Genomic DNA, 26,277 nt, shown 5'->3' with positions numbered 1-26,277 from the left:
TCTACTTGAAAAAAGTACCCAAACCCGATCTGTACCCGGTAAAACTAAATCAATTATTAACCGATGACAATCCGAGACAAATTGACACTAGACTCGAACTTTAACCGACACCAAACCGATGCTAAAATAGCTCGAATAACTGATCTTCAATCGAACTATGACAAACCGACCGACCCGAATGCGACCCGCCGTAACGAGCATCCGAAATTAATCGATCTAAAATACAACTAAACCAAGGATGACACCCATCCAACACCGACCCGATCACCGAATGAACACCTCTAGTCCTCTACCATTATTGACTGTATACATGAATTTTTTTACTGTTTTTCAAAGTGTTCTTTAGGAAAGTACAAGAAAATAAGAAATGCATAAATTTAAAGGTGGTCCAAATTATGTCCAAATGCAAATTAATGAAATATATATATCATATTTTTTGTGGTAAAGATGATGCTTAAGCTTTAAGTCCTGATCATTATCATCTTTTTTTTTTTTTTTTTCTGCCTGCTATATATTATAACAACGTACGTTTATCTATCTTATAATTAGAACGATGTATATGTATACACATACACATTTATATTACGATTATATATGATGCAAGAGGATGGAGCTGCATGTAAGAGTACAGTTCGAAAAGGTCCATGGTCAGAGGAAGAAGACGACCTTCTACGAAAGTGCATTGAAAAATATGGAGAGGGTTCCTGCTGGAAAAGAGTTCCTCAAAGAGCAGGTATATAAATTAATACACTTAATTATAAGTACATATACAAAATACTATAGATTCTAATTTATAATTTGGTATATAGATTCTAATTTATAATTTGGTTAAATTGAGTTGGTTTCTTTACATGGTACGAGAAGCAAACGTAATAAGAGGTTCTGAGTTCGAATTTCAACCATCTGTCTTTTAAAGTGAATATTTAGTGCTATATTCACATTTTTGGTCCAAAGTGTAAGAGGGCATATTAGAATATATAATATATATTTTAAGATTTATAACTATTAACTTAAAGTTTTAATTCAACTGGCTTCTTCCCATGGTGTACCATAGTGTGGTATATGCACTCTTCATTACATGTGCGATAGTAAAGATCACTGAGTTGGATGATTCTATATATGATTAAAAGTGTGATAAAATACAAGAGAAAATATATGGATTAAAATTATAAAAATTAAATTAAAGTGATGGTGACACTAATCAAAATAAAAATGTAAGACAATTAAAAAAAACGAATGAAAATAGAAATTGTGGGAAATTTATAGTGCCTGTGCGTGGGAGTAATTTATTTTTTTGTCTTTCCAGAAATGTTTTGCATGTTGATGTACATATCATTATAGACATAATGTAGTTTTTGGAAAGAAAGGCGACAAGCATTCTTTATAATACAATAGGGAAATAACGATGACAATATATAAATATATGTGTAGTTAAAGAAAATGATGGTGACACTTGTTTAAATTAAAATGTTAGGAAATAAAAGAACGGAGAAAAATAAAAGTTGTTAAAATTCATAAAAACAATGGGGGTATGTGTTGCATTTAGTCATTAATTTAATTAATGGTTTGCAAGTTGTGCATATCATTAATAATATTACTATGTAGTTAATGCCCCTCAATATTGAAATTAAACGGCTTGCACATTTTTTGCTAATGCATGTAATGATAATGTGTTATTACATCATCACTTTTTAAACTAAAACAAAATACTTATGACATCATTACTTACTTTTTAAATTTGCTTACGTGTTAGAACTTTAAAAAAAAAAATTCCCTCTAAAACTCAACGATGATGTCATTGTTATTATAAGTAATATTTATACCTTTGACTTTACTACTTACTAATTAAGACTATAATATTAGCCATATAGATTACTTTTTTTTTATTTTTTAGGTCATATCATTTGATGTATTAGCAAATCATGTGTTTTATTTATTTTTTTTTCAATTATTTATAAAATCTTTTTCAATTCCGTTTATTAAATGATTATATAAAATCTTAGCTTATACAAATATGTCAGAAAATTTAATATAATCGTGCATGAACGGGCACTATCTAGTCTTATAAAAAGACTATAAAATTACACATGGCATTTTCATAGTAATTTGTCAATTTTCATATGAAAAAATTCTTACCAAAGTTAAGTCATCCCTTTAATATATGAGTAATATATCATAATTAGATATGTTTTGTCAAGTTTTTTTAAAATATTATATCTTTGAATTTAAAAGCTCCATAAGATTTCCATTTAAAGTTTTTTAGAATATATATTTGCATTTCCATGTTGAAGTATTTGCTAACTAATAAAAGTTTTTCAATAAAATTTTAATTCTAAAATATTTCATCAATAAACAAAAGATACATGATAATTAAAAATTATTTTGAGAATGACAAAGAACTTTAATTAATACTTATATTAATAATTTTTTCCTTAAAAACACTATATATTCTAAAGTTCTCTATCTATTTTATAAAAATGGAGTATAACTTTATACAGATAACATGTAATTACATATTTATTTAAAATTTATATTTATATATAATTTTATATTCAATTAGAATTTTATATTTTACACGAGTTTGTATACTAGTAATTATATAATTAGAATGTGAGTATCGTTATTTTCAGGATTAAATAGATGTCGAAAAAGTTGCAGATGGCGATGGCTAAATTATCTAAAACCTGGCATTAAATAATACCTTCAATAATTATTTTTTGAAAAAATTTATTAGACGTTAAAGAGACATTTGTTATCTAATACGTAAGAAGAAAATATTATATGCTTATGCTGACAAAAAAAAAATAATTATTACATTAATTTAACAGATCAAAATAATTTCATTAGATGACAAGAAAAATATTTGTTATCTGACGATATAATTCAACACATGACAAAGAAATTTTTATTTGTAAAAATATTGCATTAATTGAAAAGAAACACATTAGCTCAGCCGACAAGAAATAATTCATTGCTTGAGACAAAAATATTTATTCAACTACCATTTCATTAGCTGACAAGAAAAAATAATTTATTTACTGACACAAAAATATTTAATCGAGAGCTTTCATTTCATTAGCCGACAAGAAAAAGATTCTTGATTTGACAAGAAATTATTCATTACTTGACAAAGATGTATTTATATAACAAAGTATTTATACAGTTAAAAAATTAATTATTACATTGATGTATTATTGGTCGACAAAAAAGTCATTTTCTAACAAAAGGAAATAGTTATCAAATGCGAACAAAATTTTTTTAGTTGAGAAAGGGAAGTATATGTATTTCATCGAATATTGTCTACATAACATTGAGCTAATAGGAAAAACTTTATCGGTTAATCAACAAAACAAAACTTATTAGCCAAATATCAAAAATAATAATAAAAGCTTTTGATTTTTAGCTAAGATAGAAATAATACATTGGTTTGTAGATTTTATAGTCGAGAAGAAAAATGGCCATGAACGAATCAATTATTTAATCGTTAACACAAAAATATTATAATTCTTTTGTTTTCATGAAAGTACACCTATTACATACTCCTAAAAAAAATGTAAAACTCATTAGCAATTTTAAACATAAACAAACAAATAGAAATTTCACTAAATAAGCCTAGCAAGAAAAGTTATCACATTAAAAAATTACACAAATAAACTTATCAAAATGCAAATTCTTGAAATATATTTCTCTTTTTGATCTTTTGAAATAGCTACATTACATGCAAAAGCTGATCATTTTAATTTGCATTATAATATAGCAAATTTAAAAAGATATATGAGAGAGTGTAGAAGAAAAAGATAAGATTCGAGTACTTACTTGCTAAGTTGCTAACTTGCTATTCTAAAAAAGCAATATAATGAAAATGGTTCAAGTCTTGGAACCACAAACCACAGGAGGAAAATTAGGTTTCGAAATGGTCATTAATAATAGAATGAAGAATGATAATTCTACAACTACTCGTATATGATAGGTTGTTTGCGTAATCTTCGTAAACTGTGACAAGCTTTTGCACAAATCTCAAAACCGCACCCACAAAGCCCAACCTTAGAAATGTTAACACTAAATTACAATTATGAAGTTTAAATATTTTTTTTCGATTGAGCTAAACATTTATAATTCTCTAAGTTCGGATATAGATTAAAGTAAAACGAATTGCTTAAGAAGTTTACTATTAAAGGTCAATCAGAATTAACATATTTGTTAGTTTTATCATTAACAAAGGTAATATTTGCGTTATTATCTGACTCTCCTATATCCCACCCTAAGTGGAAGCCACTTAAGATTGGGTTTGACAATAAGTAATTCATTTTAAATTATAAATTTCAATTATAAAATTAACATGGAAGAATTTGAGAATGACAAAGTTTAAAAAGTTAGTATCAAATTGTCAATTTTACATAATTTAAATACAATGTTGAAATTAACTCAAATCTAAAATTATATTTTAATAATTTGCCAATAATTAAATTTGAGTCAATGCTATATTTCAAATGAAATAATTGTTTCAGTAGTGACATTTGGATAATTTAATGGGACTTGAATACAACTATACTACTCTAATTTCTTTCCATTGAAATTGCTATAATTAATCAAATGAAACTCTGATTATAAAGTGTTCATTATAGCAATTTAAATTGAACATAAGAAGAAAAAAAATAAGTAGAGTATAGCAAAACAGTGGAGTAGATGAAAAACGGTTGTGAACAATGTTGAAAAAATAATTGTAAAACATAATGAAGATATAACCTTTTGTGCGTCTATATTCACAAGACATTCAATTGTTGTTAATTATTGTGACAAAATTCAAATGGCGTGGCTTTGTGTTGTGGAGTGACGGACTTAGATTGGATTTGAAATATAAAGTTCCGACCTTAATAAAAGCGTTTTAATTCTCATTAATAAGTAAAACATAATTTGAAAGATCATATCATCATCATACTCAATGTATTCCCCACAGAAAACTATGATTCGGATTTAGGGAGGAAAAGAAGGCGGCAACTCATACTCATAAAGGAGAGCGCAGCTAAAAAGTCTCTCGAATCAAAAGAGATCAAGAGATGTTCCTGTAATGAAAAGGATTGAGTGAAGTTGAAGCTAATTCCGCAAGTCTGCATCTTATGACACAGGCTTAACCCTTAAACATAAAATAAAATAAATAAAAGCATATAAATAAAATAAAAATAGTACTGATAACAATAGTAATAAAAACGAGTAAAAGCCAAAGAACAAAACATCAACAGATAAGCGAAAGAGAATTAGAAGTCCAAGACATGATTTTTAATTTATTCATGAATAACAATCAACAAAATCATACACAAATACAAATACAAATTCTAATTCTAAATTGAAATTGTCATTAAGCAAATAAAATTAAAATGATCATAATTTAAAGCAAATTAAAATTCTAATTCATGAACAAATAATACCCAAATCATACACAAATAAAATTAAAATTGTCATAATTTAAATCAAATCAAAATTATACCCAAATTAAATCATGCTCAAATTCACAATACAAAACTTAATCAAATTCTAACTCCTAATTCAATTTCAATATTTTACCTGATTTAACTGTGGGAGGATTGGAGCGTGTAGAAGAGGGCAAGAGTGCCAAGAACCAGTTGATCGGCAACACTAGTACAACCGGCAAGGCAGTAACCAATCGATTGTCGGCAACAAAGGGTTGTAGAACGACTGCAGGCAGGTGACAACAATGGTGTTGGTGCTGTGGTGCAGGCTTTCGAATTCCGAAATAGAGAACGAGGGGAAGATAGAAACAAAAATGAGAGAATTAAGGAAACTGAATAGTCATAATTTCTTTCCTTTTGATAGTCATTAATCGTAATATTTTTATAATTAGAATGTCGTATCTTAGTGGTATTGAAGTGGGATTAATTGATTTTTATATTTGGCAGTAGGTTACGAGTTTCAACCCTAAGTAAAATTTTTTTGAAATTTTTTCGGGGTTGCATCACCTTAACTATCTAGGTCCGGCTATGATGTTAAATTTTTTGTTTATTCAGAGACGGAATTAGATTGCTTGCACTCACTTTGCTTTCTAGCTTTATGCAACTAATCTCAAATCGAAGAATTCGATAAAGGTTAGTGGTAGAGTAACATATACATAAATTTGACGTGTAACTCCACCTTAAAACAATTGATTTTAGGATGAAACCTCATTAGATTCATTTCCACCTCTTACCGGTATGTACGTGCTAATCCTTGCAAAAAGTTTCCACAAGTGTTGTTCAAACTGTTCTTGATATAAGTAGTAATACAAGAAATCTGTAATTAAATTTCAGGTGGTCCAATTCCAATAGATAAAATCATAAAATACATTTATTAATTCTATGCATTGACTTGCGTACATACATAATGGGGTTTAATATTTTCAAAAATCGTGTGGCTGTAAGAGAATTACCAACCAAATATTATATGTAAGTTTATAACTCACTATTTTAGTGATAATTAGATGATTAAAACTCTAAAATTATATTTAGTAGAGGTAACTTGACGGTATGATTCAAGAAAATCACCTGATGCAATTGACGTTACAGTATATATTGTAATGTTGTTACAGTAATTTTTTTATCTTTTGTAAGAAATGCATCGATGAGTTACATCATATAGCAGAATATAATGATGAAACTGCAGTGGTAATGCAGTCCTACTTTTGTGTATAGTATGAACCCTAAATCTTAAGATTTAGAGTAAGTTGTATGGGTTACAGGCAAATTATAGAATCAGATAATAATGAAATTCAGATATTCTTCCAGTGCAGTGTTATTAGTAAACAAGAAACTGTCACAATTGATAGGAAATTCTTCACATATGAGACAAGATTTTAAATTGATAAAATAGTGAGTTGTGGACTTGCATATATATTAGGTGAGCTAATTCTTCTATTATCATACTCCCTCCTATTCAGCTTATGTGTCCCATTTCCTTTTATGGTCAAGTCACTTTAATTGTCTCATTTCTATTTTTGGTATGAGTTTTTGACTTTTATGCCCTGAGTAATTTTATCCTATTTTCAATTATACCCTTTATTACCCATTCTAATTTTCCTCTCTTACATTAAAAACCCATAATACCACTCTCTTTCTTACCCTTAGGGTCCCACTTTTGACTTTCCTTAAAATCTGTGAAAAGTCAAATGGGACTTCGAAGGTGAATAAAAGGGAGTATGATTTTAGGAAATAATGAACCTCACTAAAATTATGCAAGTCAACGCTCTTTACTTGTGAGTTTGTGGGCCCAAGCCCACGTGTGTCCCGTGTCCACACGAGTGAGCCAAACTAAAATTATGTGACGAATTTTTACGGCTTAATATGGTATCAGAGCTGAAGGTGGTTTCTGGTATGATGTGGCTCACATGTGAGGAAGAGTGTTGGAGATACTTCACATGTGAGACAAGATTCCACATTGATAAAATAGTGGGTTGTGAACTTGAATATATATTGGGTGAGTTAATCCTCCTACTGCCGTATGGTTTTGGGAAACAATGAATCTCACCAAGTGTATGGCAAATCAATGCTCTTGACCCGTTGGTTTGTTGGCCCGAGCCCACAGGTGTCCCGTGTCCACACGCGGGGTCCACGGGAAGATTATATGCCGAATTATCACGGCCTAATATAAATTGTGAGATTGAAGAAAAAGTGTTGCATGAATGATAATAAAATTAACAAAGTGGTGAAGATATGTCCAAAAAAATAGTAATAAAGTTAAATGGACTAACTAAAAGTTTTTTTTTTAAAAAAAATGGATTGACTAAAAAGGAAAATGTACATGACAATCTCTAAGGAACAAAATTTCGGATTTGTGAAGATTTAGAACAAAATTAATACACCTTCGTTTCATCCAATTAAGTTTGATACATTTGAAATAGTTATAGTTTTTGAATTGTAATTAGAGAATAAGATGAAAAATAAGTAAACGAAATATATTTGTATATATAAATGAGATAAAAAAGTAATAATAATGAGTTTTTGAATGAAATTAAAAAAAATTGTTCAATCATATTTGTCTTATTACAAAGTGGTTTAAAAAAAGACGGACTAAAATAAAATATATATCTAACGATCTTGGTTTAATCATACCTTAAACTTTTGAGTTGTGATTGTCATTAACATGATAAATTGGATCGAAACACCAAGATTGTTCTTATAATCTATATATATTAGTCAATAATGCATGATATTAATAATTCTATTTCTCATCATCAAGTAATAATAAAGTTGAGAAAACTAATACCTTTAATAATTTTAATTTGTTTGCGAAAAAATTCATTAATCACCAAGGAAGTATCATTCGTTGGAAAATCTTTCTGTTGAAAAATCTATTTAACACACAAGTAAGTGCATTGAAAAATACGGAGAGGGTTCTTGCTGGAAAAGAGTTCCTCAAAGAGCAGGTATATACTTCTACGTATGTGCATTCAAAAATATGTCAGATTACAAACTTTTTATTTTTAGGCGTCTTATCAGATATGGTTTTAGCTACATGCATTATAATGATTTTGATTTATATTGTTTTATGATAATTTTGTTTATAATATACACTTTGTGTTGATTTTAATTTATATTTTCATTATTTTCATATGTATAGAAATGAAAATATATGTACTCAATAAAATAACTATGAATAATGATGACATTTAACTTGTAATTCATCAATTTATTATGCATGTATGATGTGTCTTTGTATTTTGTCATTTTATAATATTTCTTATATTTTGCATGTTGTGCATGTATATATAATATATAATTGTTACTCCCCCATTCCTTTTTTTTTTCTCTTTTACTTTTTGTATGGTTTTTAAAGTAAATTTTAAGTCTTAATATTTTTAAGTACGCATTATAAAAAATTGTAAAAGTTATATATTTAAAAACTTAACATCAAAACAAATCTAAAAAATCTCATATGAATATATTTTATCTTCTATATATACTTTAAAAATTAAATTAAATATCTCTCATAAAGTAAAAAGTTTAAAGTGCACAAACAAAAAAAACGGAGGGAATAACTTGTTTGGTGTAATTTCAGGATTAAATAGATGTCGAAAAAGTTGCAGATGGCGATGGCTAAACTATCTAAAACCTGGCATTAAACGAGGGGACTTTAGTGAAGATGAGGCCAACATCATTGCAAGCCAACACAAGCTTCTCGGAAACAGGCAAGCAATGTTACATTAATATTGAGACTCAATATGCTAAAGGAACAAGTATATTTTATAATCTTACATTCAATATGTTATGAATGGAGTATACTAATGATCATGAATGGTAGAATATTAATGTGTGACTTGAGTGCACTTTAATGGGATGAATTCATGAGTGTGACTCTTGATTATTTGGTAACTAAATGGGTGCAATTATGTGTGGAGTATTGATGAAGAATTATGGGTGTTAATATGGGTTAATAAAGAATATGTAAGGGTTGATTTATGAGATGCTCGAACAAAGTTACTGTCAGAAGATCTGAAGGGTCGCTCGACCTACTCGCTCGACCGAGCAAGCTCTCCGCTCGACCGAGCGAGCTCCGCTCGACCGAGCGAGTCCTTTTTTGGTTAGTCGAGCAGTCAGACAGAATGCTCCAGATTATGCTGCTTCTCGCTCGACCGAGCCGCTCGACCCGAGCGAGCTCTCTGTTCCGGTCGAGCGAAGTCTCTGATGCGCATGGGATGCTTGTTTTCGACCTTTCAACTCCTTAGACTTAATTCTTAGTATTCATTACTCAATATTAACTATGTAATTATGTGAGCCATTCAACTTCAAGTACCTAGTACTATAAATAGGGCTCTCATACTCACACTTCAAGTATGCAAACACATCAAACACAAACCCCTTAGCCAAACACATAGCCTATTGTTGTTATCTTTTCAATTGTAATTCTTCATATTTTGAAGTGTTTTTTGTATTCATTTGATATAATATAAACATAAACTACACACCACGGAGGACGTAGCCATCATTGGGTGAACCTCCTTAAATCTTTGTGTCCTTGTTTGTTACTTTGTCAATCTTATTTTGTTCATTGTTGTTTGTTCTTATCATCGCAAAGCATTAGGCGATCGTTTTCAATTGGTATCAGAGCAAAGGTGTTTTTGCGGTGTTTTAAGAAATCATTACTTGAAAATCATGACTACAATGAAGCTCGATATTGAGAAGTTTGACAGGAATGTAAACTTTGGCTTGTGGCAAGTCAAAATGAGAGCCATTTTGGTTCAAAATGGTGTACACAAGGCAATTGGTGGTATAGAGATAATGCCGGAAGGAATGTCCGCATCAAGATGGGAAGAGATAGACACAAAGGCGTTATCCGCAATCCAATTATGCTTATCCAATGAAGTTCTTAGAGAGGTTGTTAAAGAAACTACAACCAAGAGTATGTGGGAGAAATTGGAATCACTCTACATGGCCAAGAGTGTTACCAATAGGCTACTTTTGAAGAGTAGACTCTACGACTTACGCTTGGAGGAAGGTAAACCTTTGAAACCTCATTTGGATGAGTTTTGCTCCATTGTCATGGATTTGCAAAACATTGATGTTAAGCTTGATGATGAAGACTTGGCTATTTATCTTTTATGTTCTTTACCCCCCTCTTATAAAAACTTTAGAGAAACTCTACTTTATAGTAGAGATAATTTAAGTTGTGATGATGTGAAGAATGCCTTGACTCAAAGGGATCTTATTGATACTCAATTATCACAAAAGTCACCAAGCAATGCTAGTGACGGTTTGTTTGTAAGAGGAAGGTCACAAGAGAAAGGTTCCACTAGTGGGAGTGGAAATAAGGGTAAAGGAAGGTCAAAGTCCGTGAGGCCAAACAAAAATAAGACTTGCAACTATTGCAAGCTTAAGGGCCACATCAAGAAGGATTGTTGGAAGCTTAAGAGAAAGCTTGATGAAGAGGCAAGGGAAGGAACTAGCAATGCAAATGCTAGTTACGTGAATGATAGTGATAATGGCGATGTGCTTGTTGCCACTCATGAGTACAAAGGTAATGATGATTGGATTCTTGATTCGGGTTGCACATTTCACATGACTCCCAACAAAACTTTCTTCCATACTTATGAAAGTGTTGATGGGGGAAATGTTACCATGGGGAACAACACCACTTGTAAGGTTGTTGGAATTGGGAACATTAGGGTGAAGATGTTCGATGGAATCGTGAGGACCTTAACCAATGTAAGGTATGTCCCGGGTTTGAAAAAGAATCTTTTATCTTTGGGTACTCTTGATAAGATCGGATGTAGAATCACATGTGAAGGTGGAGTTATGAAGGTAGCCAAGGGTTCACTAGTGGTGATGAAGGGGAAGTTGAATGGGAGTTTATATGCTCTTCAAGGTTCAACTATACTTGGCTCGGCAAATTTATCCACAAGCACAATGTCCGATCGTGACACCAAACTATGGCATTTGAGACTTGGTCACATGAGCGAAAGAGGTATGTTTGAACTCTCTAAACAAGATTTATTTGATGGTAAAAATTTTGGGAACCTTGGTTTTTGTGAAAATTGTGTTTATGGGAAACACAAGAGAGTTAGTTTTATACCCGCCATCCACAACACTAAGGGGATATTAGATTATGTCCATTCCGATTTGTGGGGGCCTTCACGAACCCCCTCCCTTAGTGGTTGTAGCTACATGTTGACCTTTATTGATGATTTCTCTAGAAAAGTTTGGTGTTATTTTATAAAGCATAAAAATGAAGTTTTTGATGTCTTCTTGGAATGGAAGAAGATGATTGAAAAGAAAGCCGGTAGGAGCATCAAGACCTTGAGAACTGACAATGGTCTTGAATTTGTTGATAGTAGATTTCTCAAATATTGTTCTAATGAGGGTATCGTTAGACATAGAACTTGTGCAGGTCGTCCTCAACAAAATGGTGTTGCGGAGAGGATGAATAAAACATTGTTAGAAAGGGCAAGATGCATGCTTAATCAAGCAAACTTGGGGAAGCAATTTTGGGCCGAAGCGGTGGCTACGGCATGTTATTTGATCAACCGTTCTCCTAATACCGCCTTGAAGTTCAAGTCGCCACAAGAGGTGTGGTACAACACTCCGGTAAATTATTCTAGTCTTAGGGTCTTTGGTTGTCCAGCTTATTTTCATGTAAATGATGGTAAGTTAGAACCTAGAGCTAGAAAAGGTACTTTTGTGGGATATGGAGTGGGTGTAAAGGGGTATAGGGTATGGTGTAATGATTCAAAGAAAATTATTGTTTCTAGAGATGTTGTTTTTGATGAAGATAGCATGCTTGTATCTAATTTTGAAAAAACTTGTAATAATGATAATAATGCACAAGTGGAGGATGAATCCTCCAATGTTGATGAAGAGAAAAATGATGATGTTCAACAAAGATCTCCTCCTTTGTTCACAACTAGGCAAAGAAGGAAGATCATGGCTCCAAGGAGGTATATTGAAGAGTGTGATTTTGTTGCTTATGCTCTCAACATTGCTAGCGAAGTCGAAGGGTTAAATGAACCAAGTACGTACAAGGAGGCTATGGCCTCAAATGACTCAAGCAAGTGGTTGATTGCTATGAAACAAGAGATGGAGTCTCTTGCGAAGAATGGAACTTAGGATATCGTTGTTGTACCAAAGAAAAAGAAGATTGTGGGGTGCAAGTGGATATTCAAGAGGAAGGAGGGTCCTTCAAGTGATATTCCTCCCATCTACAAAGCAAGGGTTGTTGCTAAGGGATATTCTCAAATTGAGGGTATTGATTTTCACGAAGTTTTCTCTCCGGTCGTGAAGCACTCTTCTATTAGAGCATTGCTTGCTTTGGTGGCGATGGAGGATTTGGAGTTACATCAATTGGATGTAAAGACGGCTTTTCTTCACGGTGAGCTTGAAGAAGAAATATTCATGAAGCAACTGGAAGGTTTTGAGGTAGCCGGTAAGGAGAATCATGTGTGTAGATTGAAGAGGTCATTGTATGGGTTGAAGCAATCTCCAAGGCAATGGTACAAAAGGTTTGATTCCTTTATGATTTCACATGATTTTATTAGAAGTTCTTATGATAGCTGTGTGTATCTTAAGAAGTTTGAAGATGGTTCTTTACTATATTTGCTCTTATATGTTGATGATATGCTAGTAGCATGTAGCTCTTTGCTTAAGGTGGAGAACTTGAAAGAGTTGCTTTCAAGTGAGTTTGATATGAAAGATCTTGGTGAAGCCAAGAAGATTCTTGGGATGGAGATTTTGAGAGATCGGGCTAAGGGTGTCTTATACCTTAGTCAAAGGAAGTACATTGAGAAAGTTGTGCAACGTTTCTCCATGGATGATGCTAAAGGTGTGTCTACTCCTCTTGCTTCTCATTTTAAATTGTCCAAGAATTTGTGTCCACAAACTAAAGAGGAAGAAGAGCAAATGGTAAGAATTCCATATACTAGTGCCGTTGGTAGCGTTATGTATGCTATGGTGTGTTCTAGGCCCGACATTGCTCATGCGGTGAGTTTGGTGAGTAGATATATGTCTAATCCGGGTAAGGGACATTGGGAGGCACTAAAATGGCTTTTGAGGTATTTAAAAGATATTTCAAATGTTTGTCTCATGTATGGGAAAAATTCAAGTGAGCTAACCGGGTTTTGTGACTCGGATTATGGTGGTGATCTAGATAATAGAAAGTCCACAAGTGGGTTCGTGTTTACTTTGGGTGGTTCGGCGATTAGTTGGCAATCATCTTTGCAAGATGTGGTTGCTCTTTCTACAACCGAAGCGGAGTACATAGCCGTGGCCGAGTCATTCAAAGAGGCAAAATGGCTTAAAGGTCTTGTTGGTGAAATGTGCAATAAGGTGTGTGAAGTAAGTGTGCATTGTGATAGTCAAAGTGCAATTCATTTGGCTAGAAATCAAAATACATTTCATAGAAGGTCCAAGCACATCGATATTAAGTATAACTTTATCCGGGATGAAGTTGAGCACAAAAGGGTGTTATTGAAGAAGATTGACACTACGGAAAATCCGGCCGACATGATGACAAAGTCATTACCTACTACCAAGTTTGAATTATGTGTTGACTTGGTAGGTTTAGTTCCTTGCTTGAGGTAATGCCCTCTTGGGCATTTTTGAGGTGTGTATGTTTTTATTATGAAGTGAATTGTTGTTGTGACTTGGGTGAACTCAAGTCAAGGTGGAGATTGTTATGAATGGAGTATACTAATGATCATGAATGGTAGTATACTAATGTGTGACTTGAGTGCACTTTAATGGGATGAATTCATGAGTGTGACTCTTGATTATTTGGTAACTAAATGGGTGCAATTATGTGTGGAGTATTGATGAAGAATTATGGGTGTTAATATGGGTTAATAAAGAATATGTAAGGGTTGATTTATGAGATGCTCGAACAAAGTTACTGTCAGAAGATCTGAAGGGTCGCTCGACCTACTCGCTCGACCGAGCAAGCTCTCCGCTCGACCGAGCGAGCTCCGCTCGACCGAGCGAGTCCTTTTTTGGTTAGTCGAGCAGTCAGACAGAATGCTCCAGATTATGCTGCTTCTCGCTCGACCGAGCCGCTCGACCCGAGCGAGCTCTCTGTTCCGGTCGAGCGAAGTCTCTGATGCGCATGGGATGCTTGTTTTCGACCTTTCAACTCCTTAGACTTAATTCTTAGTATTCATTACTCAATATTAACTATGTAATTATGTGAGCCATTCAACTTCAAGTACCTAGTACTATAAATAGGGCTCTCATACTCACACTTCAAGTATGCAAACACATCAAACACAAACCCCTTAGCCAAACACATAGCCTATTGTTGTTATCTTTTCAATTGTAATTCTTCATATTTTGAAGTGTTGTTTGTATTCATTTGATATAATATAAACATAAACTACACACCACGGAGGACGTAGCCATCATTGGGTGAACCTCCTTAAATCTTTGTGTCCTTGTTTGTTACTTTGTCAATCTTATTTTGTTCATTGTTGTTTGTTCTTATCATCGCAAAGCATTAGGCGATCGTTTTCACAATAAAAAAAAATACTGTTGTATTTCCCTTTTTCATGTCAGATTTTTTTTTTTAAAAAATGTAGTAATTTCGTTTGAAAGGAGTATATGATCGAAATCAGTTACCACCCTCTGATATCAACGACATGCACATTCGTGATTCAATGATCTTGATACAAATGGTGATTATGAGTGCATGCATGGTGACAACTTTGTGATATATTCAATTATTCAACATACAAATATTTGAAAAATAAATAAAACCTACATAATTACACAACATATAATTAAGTTAGAACGAATAAATAAATTTTAAGTTGAGATGGTGGTTTGATATGGACATATGATTAATTTGCTGTTATTATCGACAAGCGCTACATGTCAATGAAAGAAATAATCACATAACAATAACAATCGGATCTAATAGATGATAGTTACATTTTGTATGTACATGAATTGTAACCAATGTAGGCATTCCCATATAGGTTTTATAGCTGATTGAAAAGCTTCTCAAGTCCTTGGAATTATTGCTAAAAATAGAAATAACATTTGATATTATTAAAAATGTACAAAAAAGTATTATATTCATAAAATTAAAACATAGGCAATTGACTCCTTATGAATGTGGAAAATATGTCGAATTATTTTATTTGAATTGGAATAATTATTATAAAATGTAATTTTTATTGTTTTTTTTAATATTCAGGTGGTCATTAATAGCAACTAAACTTCCTGGACGAACGGTAAATGACATAAAAAATTATTGTAGCACTCAGCTTTACAAGGATTACTTATCCTCCCACGAAGTTATTAGTCTCACTTCTACACAAGACTTCAATGGGCTTGAAATTGGGTCTGGAAATGGGATTGAAGTTGGGCCAAAGAATGGGTTTGGGCCCGAGGTGAATGAACAGAATGATAATGATAATTGGTTAGAAAATTTGTTGGGCTTGGACGAATGCAGTTCTCAAAATTATAGTGAGCCTAAGATTGGGCAACTTTTGGAGGGTGAAGAGTCAGACAATAATGAGAATATGGACCAGTGGATATCATCATTAAGAGACGAGCCCAATATGCAATTTGTAATGAACAACTGGGAGGATATAGCGTATTAGATTTTGATTATAAGAACATGTGGGCATAGACTTGTTCATTTGAGTAATCATATCAAATTTAGGTTGATTTAAATTAAATTAGATTTTGTGTTACTATTGTTTTACATAATGTTAAATTTATTTTGAAGTCGTTCGATTATTGGATCGGATAAAGTCGATCGGATCGTCGGATTTGTTTTGAACTCCTTTAGTTGACATAGTGAAAGTACGTGGTATGTTTTTTTCTTTTGTGTTTCGGGTTAAACTGGATAATCTCCACGGGAAGGGGGAACTTAATCCTTGTAGCGTGTGGTGAGAATTGAACCCCTATCATAAGGGTGAAAGGAAAAACCCTCAAAGACCATGCTAACCTGTAATTCTCAATTGTAAGTGGAATGTTATTTATGCCATTAACTATACTCAATATTGATATTTCCTTTATTGAGCAAATCTTGTATGAGACCGTCTCATTTTGAGTTAAGTTTATACAACAAGCCCTAACTTCAATAAATGAATGTTTTAAAATCAAAAATACATGTTTTAATTAATTTAATTGAATATTATCTTCTTGGACGCTTAATTTACCATATTTTTCAAGAACCTAAAATAAAAAGAAACCCTTTTAAAATCGCATTATAATTCTTTCACTTATCATGTAGCAAGTAGAAGAGCTTTTTTTTTAAAAAAAAAAAAATGAAGATACTCCAAATAAAAGAGGAATATAAGAAAAAAAATCTATCCAAAATCTTTTCTAGAGAGTATTACTTACTTTTCAACTAAGACTGAAAAAATCTAATTTTCACCTTATCATAACTATTAAAATAACTTGCTTTAACATATCATGTAACAACCAACCTGATGTATGTGCAATACAATACTTATTTTAAACGTTTCATTCTTATATACTCATTAAAATCATTGAATTTTGTTTTTGTCTAATTATTATTCCATCCTTTTAATATTTGTTGATTACAAATATCAATGTGTCTTTAAATAGAAAAAAATATCTCCATATTTTCCCTCAAAAAAACAATTCAAACGAAAAATACAAAAATTTATTTTAGAATCCAATCTATTTTAATACCCATCAAATAAAACCTTTAAATTTCAACCTTAATTTCAACTCTAAGACGATCCGATTATTAAGCTAAAATTTAAATATATTATTAGAATTATTTAAAAACACCGACTATATATATTTAAATCTCAAACATATTTATCTATACATCCCAAAAAAAGTCTCCAAATACTTAGCCTTAGAAAATAATTTGTTTATACCCAAAAAAACATTAAAACAAAATATGGCTAGTGAAGATACACCCCAAGACATTGCTGATAGGGAGATAATCTTCAAACGTTTCGACGCCAATGGCGACGGAAAAATATCGTCGACCGAACTGGGCGACGCCTTAGGGAGCCTTGGATCTGTTACATCTGAAGAAATTGCTAAGATGATGGTTGAGATTGATACGGATGGTGATGGTTTCATTTCATTTAATGAATTTACTGAGTTTGCTAGAGCTAATCCTGGCTTAATTAAAGATGTTGCTAAGATTTTTTAGTTTGTTTTGTTTTTTATGGATTGTATTTTAATTTGTTGTTTATTTTTTCGAGTTGGGGGACTCTTTTGACCGCGTTCTCCTTTACGAGCATGAGTTGTCGCCGTTCTTCTCTTCCTAGATCCTGACCATGGGTTTTTATGTGCAGGATACACCTTGTATAATGATGATGTATTTTGTTGTTTATTGTATTTCATTACATGAATTTCTTTACGGTTATGAGTTGTCGCCGTCCTTCTCTTTCTAGATCCTGACCATGGGTTTTTATGTGCAGGATACACCTTGTATAATGATGATGTATTTTGTTGTTTATTGTATTTCATTACATGAATTCCTTGTTTTGAGCTTGAAATCATGTATTTGCTTCTTGTTATTCTTCGTAGAATACTCGCTTTGTTTCATAGAATTTGCAATATATTTTCTGTTTTTTAAAACAGACACTAAACTTGCGCTTTGATTTTCTATTACACATTTAACTTAGTATTTCGTTTCATCCATACATTTTATATGTTGGTTTGTATGCAATGTAAACACAAGATTTCGTTTGGGCCAATTTTATGATTTGATTGTTGAGATTTTTGTATATTAATCGTTGGTTGTTGATTGTTTGTTGATGATTGTTGGCTTAATCGATCAATTTATTTCATTGACTTTTTATCGGATATTAAGCCAACACTTAATATGAATATTTGAAAAATATTATTGTTTACGGTTTATTAAGAAAAAGTAAGTCGACAAACTAAAAGCCAATATAGGAAGTTGCTCAGAGCATCTTTTTGCTTAGGTTTGCAATCTAGATTCACAAATCGTTTACAAACACTTTGTCCTACAAGTATTTGGGTATTTGATCAATTAAAAGTCAAAAGTTAAAGTCAACATAAAATTGGCTGAAAAGCAAGTTACCAATCAAGTCCAATAGATCATCTTTGTAATATTTGATGAAATGCTTAGTATTATAGGTAAAATGAATATACGAGAATATGTTTAGATAATCATTAAAATTGATTATAATCTTAATTGTAGATTAGTACTTTTGTTAGATACAGCCACATATATATATATAATGTGTGTTAACTATAATTTCTCAAGTTGTTTGATTTGGTTAATGTAACCGTCCCTATATAGTCAGGAATTCAAAGAGAGTGTTTTCACATCGGAAAAGGAACACCAATTTGTATTGCCAAAAAGTTCAATAAGCTCAATCACTCCGATTTTCTGGACAAATTTTGCACAATGATGAGTTTCTCAGTTCCTCAATTGAAACTTCGAAAAAGTCTCAATCTCTTTCGAGCAAGATATTCGAGGATATGTACACACACCGATCCTATTTTCTATACAAACTTTCGGTATCTCTTGTTGAGGAAGAACGCCCACATTTTTATCGATGAGTATCATCAACCATACAAGAAATCATCATCATCCAACTCGGATACTCCAAGCATAGCCAAAGCAAAATGACTTTTCATTTCGCATTTTGTTCATTGTACGAAGCATAACTATTTCTACTACCAAAACCAGACTTACCCTTAACAAGGCAGCCTTCTCCTCGTAGTAGAACGATGGCTTCGTTGATTCCTGGCCTGCTCGATTCTTCACTGTTTACACAAGCAAGTGCAGCATGAACCATTTGGGTTATCAGTTTTGAACTTTTCGGAGTAACTTTAGCTCGTTGGTCGAGCAAACTGTCTAATCCTGTGTCTCCTTTGTCCATGAGTGGCTTCGCCTGTGATAGGACGAAACTACTGTTAGGAGATTTATATTAATGACTCACTCGAAAACGAAGGAAAAAGCCTCAAGATTTTGCGTACAAGCCGTCAGGGCTTGCCCTGAGATTTGAGAGCCCAAGGCAAAACATTAATTATCCACCTCTAATTACTATATATACTGTTATAGGCCCTTAACTATTAAATATTAATGCGTCATTTTTTCTAACTTTTTGTTGGGCCCGGGGAACAAGCCCCTCTTGCCCGGCCCTACAAGCCGTGCAATTTAAACAGTCGTGAATCGCAATTGAAACGTGAGAAAGCGAAAAAACAAGCAAATGAATGGCTCGTTCTCTTTGTCACGCTAATCAATTTAGCAATTTAGGTCATTGGTGTTGGTTGCTTAATTGTGGGGGACTAAAATCATGTTGATGACCTTACTAGAGTTAATGCTTCAATCAATTTGGTGCACACACTTGTAATCAGGAATGTGAAAAGGACCACTTGATACTAACCATGAAGTCACCTACCAGAGGTTCAGTTCTTCTAGTTGAAGGTTTGAATGAAAGCAAAACAACATCGAAACTTATTAAATAAGTTCGATGGCCCCACTAAATTCAATGCTGTAACCCTAGTGTTGCACCGTTCAATTTCACAAAAAACTAACCAACAAAGACTATTACTGTAACACTCCGGCCCGTCGGATCGCTGATGACTACCCATTGAGACTATAGACTAGTCGCATAGACCAACACAAGTCTTTTCAGCGCATTTTAGTCTCACTCATGCGCACCTTAGAAAACTTCCCAGGAGATCACCCATCCTAATATTGCTCCCCACCAAGCACGCTTAACTGTAGAGTTCATAGCAAATGGGTTCCCATGAAAAAAAGATGCACCTTGTTAATATAAATAGTCTATCAATCCCCTTTAAAACTTAATCCGAAGTATCACAAGTACAACTACATTTCACTACCACAATGTAATCACTGGCTCCCACCTAAGGTGGGGTTTTAGAGTCGGATGTACACAATTTTACCCTTATTTGTAATAACAAAGAGGATGTTTAATACACCCTTGGTAGCAAACATCATCAACAGCCACTATACTGTAGTCTATTATAATCTGAAACCCAAAAACTATACATCCTTGGCAACAAACAAAGACTAGTAACTATCAAAAATTATGTTCTTCTGATGAGAAAGCAGTTACATACCCATTGAACCAAATTCTCTTCTCCGGATGGCCTGGCTGCTTCAATTGGTTTCCGACCTGTTATTAGCTCTAAAAGAACCACTCCGAAGGCATATACATCGGTTTTATCTGATACCTTCCCGTGCTGGAAGTATTCAGGAGCCAAGTAACTGGAAAAATCAACAATCATTAGTAATAATCTAAGAATACAAAAGGTTGCAACCTTGAGCAATACTCCTCCATCTTTTTCAATTTACTACATAACACAAATCTATGTTACTTGGACTCTTCATTTTGTTTTATGTACCCGTGTCCAATTTTTTATGCCCGGACATTGGTATGGCCCTTAGACACTTCACTTTAGGCGTAAAATTAAATATTTAGACGTATCCGACACTTGGACACGTACCAATATCAAACATCAGTACCCGAGTTCAAGTAATATAAATGCAAATCAAAGTAAGAGATTATGAATGTTGTGTAACAAATTCAAAGGAACAAAGGGAGTAATGGACGAACAAAAACTTTTTACAATTCATACCCAAATGTTCCTTTCACAGTCTTGCAAAGGAAAGGGACTGATGGTGCTGGAGTCCATGTAGCTAATCCAAAATCACATAACTACAAAAGTCATAAATTTCAACTTAGACATCTTATCTTGTATTCAATCTCATCAAAACATAAATCTAAAAAGGAAAAAAACAAAGATCTAGTAATTTACCTTAGGTCTTTTCTTTGAAGAAAGAAGAATATTAGATGGTTTAATATCTCTATGAACAATACATTTTTCAGTTCCATTGTGTAGATATGCAATGGCTTCTGCAATACCAACTGCAACTTTATACCTTGCAGACCATGAAAGCGACGCGAAACTCTTTACTCCATTCTTCCTCCCTGCAAATTCAAATTGATATGGTTGAAATTCTAATCCGATTTAGATATAGTATATAACAGATCAAAAGCTATAATCGTATTGAGTTGGTTCCTTAATACAGTATCAAACCAAATACTTGACTTTAGCTTATGGTTGTAATTTCAGAAGTCAGAAATCTGAATATGTTATGTACTGTATCATGTTGCACAATCAACATAAAACTCCGATGTTAGAGAATATAACAGATCATGGGATACAACTATTAACTTAATTTTAACCAAATGCTTAACTTTAGTTGATAGTTGTAACCTCATAAATCTAAATATGTTATATACTCTATCATTTTACCCAACCAGCACAAAATTCCGATAAGTACAACAAAGTTATACCGTGAAGATGGCGTTCTAAGCTTCCACTTGACACATATTTGTAGACCAAGAACAAGCCTTCTTCTGAATCAATACAAAAGCCCAATAAAGGAACAATGTTTGGGTGTTGAAGGGAACTTGCAATCATCAATTCTCTGCAAAATGCCTTTGGTGTCTCTTTATCTTCTTTGTCTAATCTCTTAATTGCAACTGCTGTTCTTAAAAATCCAACTCTACCTCTAAACACATAGCTTAGTGCACCTCTGCCCAAAACTCTACCTATAATGAATTCCAAATATTCACCAAAATCAATCCCATAATTTGGCAATTAGTAAAACAAAATGATAAATTGGACCAAACCAAAACAACCCATTTAATCACCTTATAAACACATACAAAATAATTAATATGAAAATTAGGCAAGGGTCCCACCACAAAGGTGTAATCTTGTTATTCAAACTCTTTATTTTGCTTTACGTACCCATGTCTGATCCTTAATGCTCGCATATTAGTATTAGTATGTCACTTAGACACTTTATTTTAGGCGTAACCTTACCAATATTCCTTACCTTATACTTCCTTCGTTCCGTTTTAGTGATATTTTTCAACATGTCACATTCAATAATGTAACAGTGAAAGTATTTCTACATGAGGGTACTTTGTTGACTTGAAAATACAACCATTCAATCAAAAAATAAAAAAATTTAACCAATCAAAAAACAATGAACATAAGCAATATTATAACAAATAACAATTTGATCAACCCGTAAGACATGAACATTAGCAACTACTAATACACCAATTAACTCTTACAAAAAAAACTCAAAAGAAAAAGCTTTAACAATTGCAAACAAATAATTAAAAAAAGCCATTAAAATACCTGCAGAGAAATTTCTGGTAGCAGAAACAATTTCACCATAACTAAACCTGATTAAAGAATTAGCAACAGGAGAAATACTCTTCTCTAATGATTCAATCCTTCTCCATTTAAGCTCTTTAGAGTTAGCATCACTCACATTATTATCCAAATTCACCATTAAAATAGTAGTAGAACTTGCTAAATTTGCAGTTTTCATAGAATCAAGTTCAACTTGAGAGCAAATACTAAACCTAAATGATGAATGAACTGAATGAGGTTCACCATTATTAGCTAAATCACCACCTGATTCTGCAAGTAACCATGCCTTATTATGCTCCAAATTGTCATTTATTCCACCATTTTTGCTAATTATTTCTTCTTTATCGGAATTAAAAGGCACAAAACAACCAAACCCAAAATCCCAAATCATTTTCATCAATAAAGATTTGAACTTTAACTCATTGTAATTATTAAAGTGATCATCTTTATCATGATTATCATCATAAGGTGTTAAAGAGTGTGGATTTAGATGGGTTTTTTGAGTTTCATCAAGTGGGTTATTCTTTATACTCATAGTTTTAGTGTAATTACATTGGGAAACTCCCATTTTTTGTAGATCTCAAGAAGAATTATGATAAACCCACAAAAACCCAGAAACAAAAATGCAAAATGGACAGAAAATAAAGAAAAAGTTGGATACTTTACTTGAAAGGGAGGGAGAGAATACAATGACTTTTTGGAAAGAAATGAAAAATAAGAAATGGAGTAGATGTTTGTGGGGAATTTGTGAAGTGATTATTAATATAAGGAAAACAAAAAAAGGTGAAATTTGAGTAAATATAGAAAATTAATAAATTAGGGAAAATGGTGGATAAATATATAAATATAAATCAAATGAAGAGGTTAGGCTGTTGAAGATGCTTGACGTTGAGAGGAATGAAGACAAGAAGTACCAACTTGGGACCGTTACATGACCATTATCTTGGTGTTAGTGAGGAAGGACTTTGAGAAGAGAGAATAGAGGAATATACAAAGAATAAAAGGGGCCAATTGGGTGTTTTATTGATCAATTTATTGGGAAGGGGATTAATATTGTTTTTTATTTTATTTTTTTTTTAGATTTATCGGTAGATGGAGAGGAGAAGAGGTGCTAGCGAGAATTAAATTCAGGTTTTTAAAATAAAACTTGATTTTTTGATCTTTATCTTTATTATTGTTATACTTCTATTAAATTCATTTTAAATCGTCAATGTGATTTAATCATAGTTAACCTTTTAATCATATATACTAATCTCCTTTGATCATTCATACATTAAATTTTTTTTCTAATCTTATTTACATATTTTTTTTTACTTACTAATTCTTTGTGTATTTCTCAAATTGCAAATTAATAGAGTAACTATGTAACTTTGTCAATTCCTATTATAAAAACATTTTTTATTGCTAAGGTATCCCAATTTGGAGATACATTTAATTTGGAAAACAATTTAGAGTTGATTAATCTCTATTTTCAAATGAATTTTTTTATCAATTAACTATATAAGCTTCATATTAACTATAATAAACAATTTAAAATGTTTTATATGGAGTACTAAATCACTACTAATATATCTTAGTTTGATGAAATAGTCTTAATTAGCCTCTTAGGTAAAAAGAACTTTCACTATTATCTAAGATTATTGTAAGAAGCAGGTATAATAGTTTCCAAAATTCAAATGTTTTATATGGAGTACATAAAACATCTATATAATAATATAAGACCACTAGTAAGAATCAATTTAGAAAACAATATTAGAGGTCAATGAAATAATTACTAAAAAAATTAGAGAAATTAATATAATAGAAAGGAAGAAGTTTTTATCTACCAAAGAAAAATAAATTGATGTTAAAAGGTTGTCAAGATATGGGGAGTTGGACGTTAAGATATGGTTATCATTTAAATAATGGAGAGATTAGTAACCAAATTAAACAAGGATGATTAGTAGTTTGGTGACCATCCGACACCTTCCTATTCTCCACTCCTCAGCAACCTTGCATGACAGAAGTGATGATCTATATACATTCACTTATTGAGCAGGTTGCATTCATATTTTTAGCTTTAAGAATTCTTATTTAATAGAATGTGATAGAGTATATAATATTTTAGATCTTAATTAATAATCATCATCTTAAATTTTTAGTTAAGCGGTTGGTGATAAGTAATCAAAGGTAAATATTTAAGGCTATCATTAAAAAAATGGAAGAAATCAAGACATTATAACTAATTAATTGCACATGCGTGGTGGATTCTCTTGGACAATTAGGTGTTCTAGTATGAGAGGATTAATGGGCATTTAACAAGCATCTATATGTTTTTTTAAATGAAATGGGCTATATCAAAATAAATAAATGAATAAATAAATAAATAAATAACATATTAGTAATTTTGATTGAACCGACGTAAAGTCATACCTCATTACAAATCAAAGTATGAGCAATTTTATTATAATTACGAAAACAAAAAGAGTAGAAAATAGACTAAAGGCTTTTGATTTTTAACATCAAGTTGGTCACTCATCGCCAGTACCTATTGAAACCCCATCGGTAAATTAAATATAGAGTTTCAATCATAATTTAACTACTTAAATGTATTATTTTTCATGACCAATATGTGAATTATGTGATCTAAAACTTTTTCCGTAATTTTAAATTTACAATAATCTATTAGAAAGTTTAATAATATTAATTTTAGTGATTGTGATAAATTAAAAAATGATGGAATTAAGTGAAACAAATTAATGATATACTAATACATTTATATAATTGAAATAAAGGGCACAATGCTAGCTCACAAGTTAGTACTAGTCATTAGTAGTGGGGACGGAGAGATTGATCATCTCTCATCACTATCATTATTCTTTTCTCTTTTTGGAGAGACTCTTAATACTACAAGCAATAGCCTAATTTGTGGTTTTCCAAACAAACATAATTAATAGATGATGATTTGTAGCATTTTGCACCATTCTTAAGGATTTCATCATAATGTATATTGGTTGTTTCTTGGCTTTTCTCACCTAAGCTTATGTATTCAATTTATAGTATCAAAATGGTGATTTCCTCAATTCCTCTCTACCGGACGATTTATATTTTTTGATTTGAAATTATAATGGATAATAATAATAGTAAAATGGATCGTATAATTATTTGTGCTCCTTATCTATGTTATTAGAAAAGGTAATTAAGGTTATGTACATACATTAGACATAGAGGTGTTCATTCGAGTTACGGGGTTGATTTCAAGTTAGGTGTTTGAAGATGGTTTAAAATCGAGTCTTATGTATATAATGGCTTTTATATAAAAATACATTTATTTTAAAGTTGGATCAAAATAGATTCGATTATGATATGACCTTCACAGCTCATCCTCACGATCCATTTTTGAAATTTGACGCATTATATAATTTAATTATATTGTACTTCATATTAATATGACTATTAATGATTTAGAGCGATGAAAATTTAATGTAGCAATGGTAAGGGAAGCATTAGTGTTGTATAGATTAGATATTTTAGTCTTCTTTAGTAGCAATTTTTTTAATAATAATTTTATTTCATTTATTTTCTATTCTCTTAACTTTTATTAACTGACAACTCCATCAAAATTTTGTGAAATAAATTACATTATCTTTGG

The 26,277-nt window shown here is 31.8% G+C and overlaps 3 protein-coding genes across 3 annotated transcripts; 2 read left to right on the top strand and 1 right to left on the bottom strand.

The window, feature by feature from the left end:
- The first annotated feature begins 511 nt into the window (after positions 1 to 511).
- Positions 512 to 16,497, top strand: LOC130803893 (transcription factor MYB1-like). The gene is made up of 3 exons (XM_057668122.1): positions 512 to 733; positions 9,046 to 9,175; positions 15,664 to 16,497. Exons 1-3 carry the CDS (start codon positions 595 to 597, stop codon positions 16,070 to 16,072), a joined length of 678 nt encoding a protein of 225 aa, XP_057524105.1. The 5' UTR covers positions 512 to 594; the 3' UTR covers positions 16,073 to 16,497.
- Positions 16,498 to 17,289: 792 nt separating this feature from the next.
- LOC130803892 (polcalcin Che a 3-like) lies at positions 17,290 to 17,984 on the top strand. Its single transcript, XM_057668121.1, has one exon. It carries the CDS (start codon positions 17,353 to 17,355, stop codon positions 17,611 to 17,613), a length of 261 nt encoding a protein of 86 aa, XP_057524104.1. The 5' UTR covers positions 17,290 to 17,352; the 3' UTR covers positions 17,614 to 17,984.
- Positions 17,985 to 18,755: 771 nt separating this feature from the next.
- On the bottom strand, positions 18,756 to 23,625 carry LOC130803891 (probable serine/threonine-protein kinase PBL23). The gene is made up of 6 exons (XM_057668120.1): positions 22,629 to 23,625; positions 21,770 to 22,027; positions 21,228 to 21,400; positions 21,048 to 21,127; positions 20,529 to 20,676; positions 18,756 to 19,333 (listed from the first exon to the last, which is right to left on the bottom strand). The coding sequence occupies exons 1-6, from the start codon at positions 23,212 to 23,214 to the stop codon at positions 19,073 to 19,075; spliced, it is 1,506 nt and encodes a 501-aa protein (XP_057524103.1). The 5' UTR covers positions 23,215 to 23,625; the 3' UTR covers positions 18,756 to 19,072.
- Positions 23,626 to 26,277: the final 2,652 nt, after the last annotated feature.

The sequence above is a fragment of the Amaranthus tricolor genome, chromosome 17 (assembly GCF_026212465.1).
Source record: "Amaranthus tricolor cultivar Red isolate AtriRed21 chromosome 17, ASM2621246v1, whole genome shotgun sequence".
In the NCBI taxonomy this organism is placed as follows: Eukaryota; Viridiplantae; Streptophyta; class Magnoliopsida; order Caryophyllales; family Amaranthaceae; genus Amaranthus; species Amaranthus tricolor.
This window is presented reverse-complemented; position numbering and strand designations above follow the sequence as displayed.

Coding starts and splice junctions, on each gene's coding strand:
- LOC130803893 (XM_057668122.1), top strand. CDS start 595: ATGATGCAAGAGGATGGAGCTGCATGTAAGAGTACAGTTCGAAAAGGT. Junction 734..9,045: donor AAGAGTTCCTCAAAGAGCAG/GTATATAAATTA, acceptor GTGTAATTTCAG/GATTAAATAGATGTCGAAAA. Junction 9,176..15,663: donor CACAAGCTTCTCGGAAACAG/GCAAGCAATGTT, acceptor TTTAATATTCAG/GTGGTCATTAATAGCAACTA.
- LOC130803892 (XM_057668121.1), top strand. CDS start 17,353: ATGGCTAGTGAAGATACACCCCAAGACATTGCTGATAGGGAGATAATC.
- LOC130803891 (XM_057668120.1), bottom strand. CDS start 23,214: ATGGGAGTTTCCCAATGTAATTACACTAAAACTATGAGTATAAAGAAT. Junction 22,028..22,628: donor TACCAGAAATTTCTCTGCAG/GTATTTTAATGG, acceptor AATTCATTATAG/GTAGAGTTTTGGGCAGAGGT. Junction 20,677..21,047: donor ACTGTGAAAGGAACATTTGG/GTATGAATTGTA, acceptor TGATTTTTCCAG/TTACTTGGCTCCTGAATACT.